Below are 11340 nucleotides of genomic sequence, written 5' to 3'. Positions count from 1 at the left end.
AGTACTGCAAACTCTGCAAAAATTTCTAAAAACGGAGACTTAGAAAAACTTTATTAAAAACAAAAATCATTCCCGTCAGGTTTCCCTAGCTTCTTCACACAAAGCTTCAGGGCAGCCTGGGGAAGAGCTCGATCCTCCGAGTCTCGCAGAGAAATCCAAGAGCTTGGCGTCCAGGGCTGAGCGTCGTTTGCTGCAGCTGAGGGCCAGGTGGCGCCGGGGGAAGGTCGTGAAGCTGCTTTCCGGGGTGGAGAGGCCGGGAGGGCAGAAGCACCTGTCTCGGGAGCTTCGCGGACGGCGAGGAGGGAGACGCCGGCCTCTCGGCCCCCACCAGCGCCTCGGCCGCCGGCCGCGCCCCTCACCGCCGCAGACCCGGACTCATGGCTCGCTTCGCGCTCACTCCTAGCCGCTCCACCTGACTCCTGGGTCCCTCAGCCCGGACAGCAGGCAACCCGGCAGGCTCTTTGTTATCAGCCACCGCGGCTTCCGGGAACGGGCCGGCGGCCGGAGAGAACGGGGAGCGCGGCAAAGAGGGTCACGGCCTCGCGTAGGGGGACTCCCGAAAGCCACAGCCCCAACAGCGCCAGGCGCCCGGCCCGGTTTTCCCTATAGCCCCCACCAGCTCAAAAGGACCTACAATAAAGCCCGTCGCGCCCGAATAACTCAACTCTGCGCCGCCAGCTTGGCCGCTCTTTCCTGAAAGCTACTGGAGGGGTCCTGCTGTGGGAACATGGGCATCCATTGCGGATGCCTAGATGTCTCGGAAAAGGATAGGGCTAAAATCCTTCCCAGAGCCTGGAAGTCATTTTCTTGAGTTGCCACCCTTATTATGCTTCGTGTTTGGGTGTGGCGTGCTTTGATTGTTCAATCTAAATTTAAAAAAAAAAAACAAAACAACAAAAACCGGCAATCGGTTAAGGCATATCTATGGGCGCCCCTATTTTGGGGGCCGGGAGAAGTTCGCGTCGTGGACCGCCCCGAGGGGCGGGGAAAGGGTGGTCACTGGGTCGGCTCTAAGCACCTGACTTGGGTGTAGGGACTCAGGAAGGCCCAGGGCATCCGGAATTGGTCTTCTCTGGTATCTTTAGCCCTGGTCTCCGCTTGCTTCCGTCCTCAAAGCCCGCTCCTCCAGGGAGGGGAGATAGGCAATAGAGGTTCAGCCTGGGGTTCCGGGCAGACGCTCTGTGCAGCCGCGAACCGCTCGGACCTGAGGGTGTCCGGCCGCCTTCCCTCACTGGCGGACCCTCCTCCTCCCTCGCTTGGCTTCCCGTCTGGCGATGGCGAGATTCTGGGTCTGCGCAGCCGGTGCCGGCTTATTCCTTGCATTCCTGGTTTTGCATTCGCGTTTTTGTGGCTCTCCAGTGAGTTGAGTGGTGAGGCCATGACTGTTGGGTGTGTGGATGGCACTGTTGGGAGGCGACGCCGCGGTCGGGGAATGGAGGTGGCGGGTCCTGCACCCTGATTAGCTTGTCTCAAAGTCTGCACCTGGGACGGAACTGCCGACGTGTTTCCTTGATTCTTAAATGTTAAAAAGTTTGTACATAGTACATCGCCACTTGCCTTATTTTTTCGTATTTCCTAACTCCTACTACACCCGCAAATAATTTGCAGATTTGTATTGTGGTCTTCTTGGTCTTTAGACTTATAAGCCCATTTCTTTGGAATTATTTCAGTCCAGCAAACTAATGATTGTCAAGGCCTGCCTTAAGAAAAAGTACGTCCCCCACCGCCTTTTTCTTTCTTACCTAGAGGGTAAACTGAATCTTAATCTCCCGATTTTATTCAAGGTTTTAAGGAACTTTGCTTTTCAAATTTCCTGGAGAACTGAGAAGATTCTTTACAGGCTGGATGTGGGTTGGCCTAAGTATTCAGAGTATTTTACTGGAACAACATTTTGTGTTGCAGTTGACTCCCTCAACGGATTGGTTTACATAGCACAAGTAAGTAAAATAGAGATTTAAAAAAATGTATGTGAACACTATGAAGGAGGCAATAGCCTTACTATAATAACTTACCATATGCATTTATATTATGCCAATTGTACCATTTATTTTTGAGTTGTTTTCAAGTAAGTATTTTGGTTTTGAATGTGAAAGATAGTAATATTGTCGGGTTTTGAAGTTGGTTTCTCAGATGTTATTGAATTTCTCAATTAACTTTAATTTTTGTTTCTCTTTGCCAAAATAAAGAATACATTTCTTTAAAACCGATCCTATCTAAGAAGTTATTTTTGTATACCTTCAGAGAGGGGATAACATCCCAAAGGTATTAGTGTTCACAGAGGATGGATATTTCCTTCGATCCTGGAATTATACAGTTGACACACCTCATGGTATATTTGCAGCCAGTACACTACATGAACAATCCGTCTGGATCACGGATGTAGGAAGTGGTATGTGTAGTAATATCTATTAAATTATCTTGCTGAAAATCATATCTTTGCCCCTGTTCCTGCTAGTGAGGTTTAAAATCAGAGTTGCCGAAAGTAATAGTAATTTCTTTAATGCTTAATGAAATAACCGTTTTTAAAAATCTTTCTATTGTGCTTCTGCAGAATCAGGAAATTTAACAAGGAGGCTGTAATCATGATCTTTACTTGAACTTGTTGTCAAGGGACTTTTCCTCTTTAAAGTGTGAGTTGCTCTTCTCAGATTAAGTAACTCTAAACCTCTTCAGTGAAGCCAAGTAAAATGACAGTCTCTAAAAGGGAAATAATGCAGTCCTTGACTGTCATTTTCCTTTATCAGTTCTCTTTCAAAAGAGATTGTGCTAAAAAAAAAACCAAACGTAATTGCTTCGTTGCCTAAAGTGCAAAGATTTGCAGAAGCTGTTGTTAATGTTTTTGAAATTCTACTCACTGAAGCATGTCTGAAATCTTTCCTCCATCAAATATTCTTAGCAGAAAATGCTGAAAAATGAAGTGAGCACAACTGAATTTACAGCTATGGAGAAAGTTTTTGGAGAAAGTTATTCACCTGTGCTGTGGCTTATGACAAGGCAGTACCAGAGAGAGGTGATCGTTACCGGAGAAAGTCAGGAAGGAATGGGATTATAAGGACAATATTTCTAGTATTCCTTGGCCCAGTTTTTCAATCGAAGGACATCCTCTTTCCATGGGTCTGGCTAATTCAGATACTATTTTGGGGAAATAATGAGGTCTCAGTTTTTATAAGTAGTATCTATTACCACATCTCTTCTTAGAAACCAAAAGATTTCTGGGCCTCAGCTGATGACCTATTTTTTAAAGCTGTATTTTAGATGGTAAGATTCTGGTTAAACCAAAAAATCTAGATTATCTCTGAGTTCATTGTAATGAGATTCAACTATTTTCACTTTTTTCCCCCCAGGATTCATTGTTAAAGTTGTGTCATTCTATTCATGTGATCCTGTATGATTTCAGTGATTTCTAGAAATAAAAAGAGTACAAATCATCTCTTCTTTTTTTCCATTATAACTTGTTTTCCTACCCACAGATCAGAAGACAGTTTTTATGTTCTCATTTTCCAAAAGAATAAATTTTCTCTAATCAAAACTATGGCTACAAATCAGCCATTTTTTAAAAAACATTATTTACTTGTATTCTATCCCTTTTGCTAGTTCTTTAGAAACTTTGAGGTTTATCTGTTTTCTTGTTACTATACACTTTAGCTCAAATATACAAATCAAGTATTTAATAAATATGTTTTTGAAGATAGAATTGTAATGCAAACTGATTCACTTTATTTCTGCTAAGCTTAATGTATCCAGTTTATCCTTTGAACAGCTGTCAGTTCGGTCTTGTGTGTGTTCGTGTTGATTTCTGTTAACTGCTTTATGATTTTCCCTTATTTATTAATATTTTACTTTAGGCTTTTGCTTGTAAGATAATTTTAACTCAAAGAAATTTTAATGTGAGAAAATAAGATACTAGTGACCTGGAAAGATTATTTCCTTCTTAGGAAAGAAAAGTTGAGGGGCTGAGTTTTGAATTTGTTTTCACTAGGAGAAAATGTAGTTTTAAAAAAATCAGTACCATAGAGAATTTTTTTTTTTTGACCTACTGAAATTTAAGATCTATATGTGGATGACTGAAATAACAGTTTTAAATATGTTATTTCTTTTATAATTTCTTCTTGATTTTACAAACAATGCTTATTCTAAAGGTCATTAGATTAAAAAAAGAAAATAGTACACCAATAATTTGATATCATGAGGTTTCTGTATAATGAGTCAAATTGGGGGGGGTTATGTATTCGAATTTAGACTCTACTTATTTTGGAGTAACAGATTTTAATTCATGAACAAATTTGGCTGTAACTTATGAAGAAGCTTTTTTACTTGTCAGTTATAACATTTAATTACCTAAGTCCATAAACCCCTTTTATTGCTGTTTAATTCTTATCAAATCTTTGCTCTTGGCTTACTTGAAAAATGTGAACATTTGTACAGTGGTATTATTTGTGAGATATGCATATCTATCTTTACAGGATCCTATGGTCATACTGTTAAAAAATACAATTCCTTTGGTGATCTTGTTCAAATCTTGGGTACACCAGGCAAAAAAGGCACTGGTTTGAATCCCCTACAGTTTGACAATCCTGCAGAATTATATGTAGAGGACACAGGAGATATTTACATTGTGGATGGAGATGGAGGATTGAATAACAGATTGATCAAATTGTCCCAAGGTACATGGCCTAATTTTCTATGGTATTATAAGAATATTATAAATTGGATTTAACGTATTTGATACTTGGTATAATGTTATAACGGTGTTATGTACGAAACCGTGTGTAAAGAGCTAAAGTGTATTACTAGGAGAAAACTAGAAAAAAGATGGGAGGGATTGCCAACAATAAATGATTCTGATAACGGACCTGCTTATTCTTCACCGAAGGCAAGGAGATTCCTCCAAAAGGAGCTAGAGGCAGAATGCGAATTTATAGTGAGCTCAAGAGATAGGTGGGTATCCTATCCAGTTAAGAATGGAGAAGTAAGGAACCCAGAATCCCAGAGTCAGGTATCCTACAGGCTGACTAATCAGCAAGAATCTGATCGAGTGCCTTCTCTGTGTCCTCTGTGGTATCAGGAGGTGCAGGTGTATTACGTGTGAAACAATGACATGTCTATGGTACTGATTCTTAAAGTAAGATAGGAATTAGGAGGAGAAACTAAATTGACTGGAGAAGTAGAACAGGGTTTCATGATGGCAGTAGTTCTTGAACTAAACTGGTTTTGGTGGGAGGAGAGGGGGATGAGGGGAACTTCATGGAGGCTTTATCATGCATGGTTCCCAGATGGTTATTAGGAAAGGAGGTGAAGACGCACTTTTGAGCAGTGGAAAATAAGATTTGGGATGTCCTCGAAAGCTCCTTTGAGGATTTTTAAAGGCATATTTTTGCCTATAAAGTGTCTTTGGGGTTTTTTAAGTAGGAAAGGGATGTTACAGAAGCAGAGTTTTTATAAGACACAATACTATATCAGTATCTATTTTGAGTGAGCTCTGTCATTTGGAGGCTAGGTAATTAATTTATCACTTAGTAACTGAATTGGGTTAGTAACAGTTAAAGCAGGTAGGTAGAGTGAGGAGTAAGCACGAATCTAACAAATTCTGTGAAAGAAACAACCAAATTTAGGAGACAGATTAAATATGAGTGTATTAGGTTCCTGTGGCTGCCATGACAAATTGGCACAAACTAGGTGGCTTTAGCCAATAGAAATTTATTTTCACCATTTTGGAATCCAGAATCTGAAATCTGATAGGCCCTGCTCTCTCTAAAGGCTCTAGGGGAGAATTCTGCCTTGCCACTTCTAGCTTCTGGTGGCTCAGATATTCCTTGGTTTGTGGCAGCAAAAAGACAGTCTCTGCCTCCATCTTGGCCTCCTTTTTTCTGCATGTGTTTCTGTCTCAAATCTCAAATCTCTACTCCTTTCTCTTAAGAATTTAGGACCCACCCTACATCGAGGATGAACTCATCTTGAGTTCCCTAACTTAATTACATCTGCAAAGACAGTATTTCCAAATAATATCACTTTCACAGGCACCAGTAGTTAGGACTTGAACATTTCTTTGGAGGACCATAGTTGAATGCACAACAGTGGGTAATAAAGGAGATAGACTATAAAAACATAATGTGAGTGTCTAAACCGAGTGGAACAGTAATATCAAATAATATAAGTTGTGAAAGGGAACTGGTTTGAGGGAGAAGATGACATTAACCTTAAGTAATGATTTTGAAGCAATCATGAAAAATTCAAGTGAAGATAATAATTAAAGAAGTAGATTAATTGCTTGAAGTGGAGTGGGATATTTTTTCTTTTGTAAAGCATAAGAAATAGGCAAATGGGTGTATAGACAAGAAGCCAGGGAAAGCATAGTCAAGTGAATTGGGGGTATAATTGAATAGTCTTTTGCAACTTGTATCGTAAAATATGCAAACGCCTAAGACATTCTATATGTTGCTCTGACGATATATTTTTACCATTTTTAGATTTCATGATCCTTTGGCTGCATGGAGAAAATGGGACAGGGCCTGCTAAGTTCAACATACCTCACAGTGTTACAGTTGATTCAGCTGGTCGGGTAAAAATACAGTGTCATCATTTCTGAGACTGTCTGAATGTGTGTGTGTGTGAGTCTGTGTGTGCCCGGGCATGTTTATATAGATCTTAGTGTGCATGTGTGTCTGGACACGTGTGTGTGTGTTAGTGGGTATGTCTGGGCAATTGCTCTGGGGCTGGGTGTGCACACATGCTCACATACTCTCTTGTCAATGTTTGAGTTTCATAGTGAGGAGATTTCTCAAGTGAAAGTTGTACTCCTGCTCGGAAAACTCTACAAAAAGCATTTGAATATATTTTCAATTCTTGAGAAAAAAAAATGGGTTGATCAAAAGTGGGGGTGGGGGGCGCAGGAGAGATTAATCTTGTAAGGTTGAAAAAGAAAGCCACCTAGTAGGCAAACTCTTGCTCTCACTAACTCTACTCTGTTAAGGGAACAGAAAGCTTTGACCAACAAATTTTAATCAATTTCTCTTTCCCCTCCCCATCCACTACCACCACCTCTATTGCTTTTACTCACGTAAGCATAGATATCACTTCTTTGGGGTTACCTTCCTACAACTAAACCCCCACCAAAAAATTTTCAGTTTCTCCTGTTTTCCTATTATAGCTTGTACTTGCCCATTATAGTGACTATCATGCTCTATTATATTCATTTATTTGTCTCCCTTAATAGACTGTAGGCTGTACGAGGGCCCATACTGAATGTCTTTTACTTTATGTCTTAGTGCCTAGTACATAGTAGTCATCTTGTATGTATTTATTAAATGATTAAATGTCTTGACACGCAATGGATGCATCAGGCTACTTGCCTTTATGCCATTAGACATTTAATCCATTTCCACTTCTGATTCTGTGCTCGGCAAGCAAACTTCTAATTATAATTTGGCTTCCTATGTTGACAAAGTGAGAGTGTTTTGATCATTAAATCTTCCTACCATTAGAAGTTACCTGACCATGGGAACTTTGTATGTAAATTAGGAACTAGAACGTTGGAGTTATGGTTTTACACATCACCCTACTGAGCTTGATTAATTGATCCTATTTTGTGCTAAGAAAAAGGTCAAGTTTCAGACCATGCAAGACCTACACCCAGGTGAATTCTTCATAGTGAGGAACACCCTTCTAAGAGGCCTTGGAAATCATTTAATGGGAGTACTGTGACATTACGAAGTGATAAAGAAGGAGTGTCGATTTCTACATACTTAAGTTTTTATAACAACAGCAGTGCTGTTCTGAGCATTTTATATGATGAACACATTTAATCATCACCATAACCCTATATGAAAAGTTAATTAGTTCCAGAGTTAAAGACTTGTTTCTATAAACAGAAAAGCCCAAACTCTGTGAAATAATTTAAAGAGATTTATTCTGAGCCAATATGAGTGAGTACAGCCCCAAGGAGACACAATCTCAAGAATTCCTGAGGAAGTGTGCCCAAGGTGGTTGGGTTACAGTTTAGCTTTATACATTTCAGGGAGACAGGAATTGCAGGTACAATCATAAATCAAGTCATGGTTCAGCCCAAAAAGGTGGGATATCTTGAAGTGGGGGCTTACAAATCATAGGTGGATTTAGAGATTCCTTAATTGGCAATTGGTGGAGAGTATTAAGCTTTATCTAAAAATTTGGAGTTAGTGGGAAGGGTTGCTTAAGTTAAGAGTGTCTGTTATCTTTCATGTGATACCATGCTATTAAAAAAAAACTGTAACTGTTTAACTAGATTTTATAGATTATAAGGTGTGACTTAACCCTTGCCTGGCCGTGCTTCAGGTCTTGTTTATAAATAGGTGTCTTACTGCCACAAAGTCTGTTTTGTCAGTCTTGTGAACTCTATTTTAACATCAATGCTGGCCAATTGTTGTGTCTAAACTCCACAAGAAGGAGATATAAAGAGGCATGTCCAACCTTCCTTTCTGTCATGGCCAGGAACATAGTTTTTTAGGATTTTTCTGGGATCCCCTTGGCTGAGAGGAGGTCTGTTTAGTCGATGGGGGGCGCTTAGGATTTTATTTTTACTTGGCATTTCTTAAACAGGATTTCCCATAATCAAAATTCACTGAATGTTGAGTAGGAGAGATAATGCTGACTGTCTGAAGTATCATTCAATCCTAGGGTGTAAACTGTATTTCCACCTTGGTCATTTGTCTGAGACACTATCCCAAAATCTTTAAGGAAACCTATCCTTCATAAAGAATTATAAATCTAGAAAAGACCTTGAGAATTTACCTTACTTAGACATCCACAACCTTTCTAAGGATAGTATAATGAGTCTTTGTGTCTGATTGGGGATGAATTCAATGGCCATTAAAATTTATACACATTGACAAAGATACAGTGAGGTTTACCCTAAAAAAAACAGTCGTTGACTCCACAAACCCACAAAATCCAAAGGACCTGAAAGGGGCAGGTGGAGGTCAGCAGGGTTGGCCTTTCCCCCAGTCCATTCCTTTGTTCCTCTCTACAACCTTGGCCACACGTCATCAAAACCCTTTGTGTATGCCATAAATTGTGAGCATATGATTTATGCTATGTCTTTAAGAATGCATCTGACTTCCTGTTTTATAGCAACAGTTGCTTAATGACTCATTACAGCCTGTTACAAACCTAAATTAAACCTACTGTCATTCTTTATATGTTACTAAAATATCCCAAGCTTCCTCTCTAAGTGGTCCAGCACTTTCAAGGTACCTTGGTAATAGCAGGTGTAGGTTTAATGATATTGCAGTATGAATGAATACCCCTCTTACTGCTATCCTGAGCTCCTGAGAAGTAAGGCTGCTTTTCTTTGTCTTCCCTGGAACTGACAAGCTGGCAGTACTCAGTGAAAGTGAATGCTCATTAGAGGAATGAATGAATGTTGTCACTTTTCATTATCTGCTAATCTTCTGCCTTATGGTGGAGTACTCCAGTTTTTTAGTTATTCACGTGTTTAGTACTGTAAACAGCATTATAGGCTTTGGGTTAAGACAGATTGTTCCTGTCCCACTTGTAAGCTTATTTCAGACAAGGCATTTATCCTTTCTGAACTTTAGTTTTTCCTCATCTGGAAATGGAGTTTATAATACCTTCTTCTTTGGGACCCTATAAATATTAAGAATTCTTTTTCTCTTCTTCTAAGTATTAAAATAATGTATATGAAACTAATGAAAATAAGCATTTATTCTCTCCTTTTTTCTTTCTTTTCATGTTCTGGATCTTTTCCAATTGACATTTTTTCGGTTTTTCAGGTGTGGGTTGCTGACCGAGGAAATAAAAGAATCCAAGTATTTGATAAAGACACTGGAGAGTGGTTAGGAGCATGGAATAATTGTTTCACGGAGGAGGGACCTTCTGCGGTCAGGTTGCTGTTTCTTTTTATTTTAAAATGCTTGTTTTAGTCCGTTTATTTTGCTTACTTCCTCTGAATGGCTAGCTGAAGGTTTACAATATTATTGTTAATTTTAAATCAGGGAAAATGGAAGGAAAAAGTGTACAGAGAAATTTGATATCTGAGCTTTCCAAATGCCAAACAAAGTGAAAACAGTAAACTCCAGTGCCCTGTAGAATCCCAGTTAATACGTGCTGGACTTCTCCTACAGCCTTTACCTTGTGGTACATTTAGTAAATTTTTAAACACAGGGCAAAATTCAGATCCAACCTAATACCAATTCTCCATTAGTTTCATGGACTCTGATCTTGATACTTTTTAAAAATTTAAGATAATCTTTCGTTATGTCTACAATCACGCATGGCTTATCCCTGATAAACAGAGCAAGTTTAAATTCTCCTTAAAACAATCATGCAGCAAGTAGATGCCTACTGTTGTTTAGCACTGTAGGAGATAAAAATGTTGAAAAAAATAAACATTTATGTTTATTTCACATAAATTTATTGTGTTAAATGTCTTTCTCCTTAGGTTTACTCCTGATGGGCAGTACTTGATTGTGGCCCAGCTGAATCTGAGCAGGCTCTCAATTTTAGCAGCACCGCCAGTGGGAAGCATCGGTGACTGTTCTGTGATCAGCACTATCCAACTAGCAGACGAAGTTTTGCCGCATCTCTTAGAAGTTGATAGAAAGACTGGAGCAATCTATGTAGCAGAAATAGGAGCAAAACAAGTACAAAAATATGCCCCTTTAAATAGCTATGTTTCTTCATTTGGTTCATAATGTTTTTTTCCTGGAAGTATTTTAGGCAATTCAGATTGTCAGATTCATTAAGTACTTAAAAATGATGTTGAAGCACAAGAATTGATTTGTCTTTACCTGATGTAATATCAGAAAGATTTGTTTTTATATCATTAAGAATCATGTATTTTGTTGCCATTCTTGGGACTTAGTTTTACATATAAGTGCAGATGGATATTTTAATGAAGAAATGTAACTTTTAAAAATGGGGTTGAAAAGAGGGACAAAATTTTTAATCTCCTTGTTTCCCCTGGTAGACTAATTCCCTGTGGGTAAAAAAATGGGAATACAAACGGGTTTGTAGGATTATATATTGAATTTCATGTGACATGCAACCTCCAGTTTGTTCAACTTACATAAAGTGAACTGCTCGAGAGATTATGAGTAAGATGAGCTGTGGATTAATTTGAGTACCCACAGAGTGTTAGGCCCTGAAGATTCAAAACTGAGGAAGCAGAGTTGTCTGCCTTTTGAGTAGCTTACAGTCCAGCTGGGAGACAGGTGAGCAAACAGTGGCGACACAGCGACAGCAGCGTGGGAGCATAGTGGTGCTTTCGGAAGGAGCACCAGTGTGACCGAGGGGTTCGTGGAGACTTGGAGGGGAAGTCAATTTGAGCTGGAACCGGAGAGCTGA

The 11340-nt window shown here is 39.5% G+C and overlaps 1 protein-coding gene across 1 annotated transcript; it reads left to right on the top strand.

Moving 5' to 3' along the window:
* Positions 1–1046: 1046 nt before the first annotated feature.
* Positions 1047–11034, top strand: NHLRC3 (NHL repeat containing 3). Its single transcript, XM_012643828.1, has 7 exons — positions 1047–1358; positions 1785–1937; positions 2242–2389; positions 4464–4664; positions 6468–6559; positions 9768–9880; positions 10436–11034. The coding sequence occupies exons 1-7, from the start codon at positions 1275–1277 to the stop codon at positions 10686–10688; spliced, it is 1044 nt and encodes a 347-aa protein (XP_012499282.1). The 5' UTR covers positions 1047–1274; the 3' UTR covers positions 10689–11034.
* Positions 11035–11340: the final 306 nt, after the last annotated feature.

This window comes from Propithecus coquereli, unplaced genomic scaffold (assembly GCF_000956105.1).
Source record: "Propithecus coquereli isolate 6110/MARCELLA unplaced genomic scaffold, Pcoq_1.0 Scaffold201, whole genome shotgun sequence".
Classification (NCBI taxonomy): Eukaryota; Metazoa; Chordata; class Mammalia; order Primates; family Indriidae; genus Propithecus; species Propithecus coquereli.
This window is presented reverse-complemented; position numbering and strand designations above follow the sequence as displayed.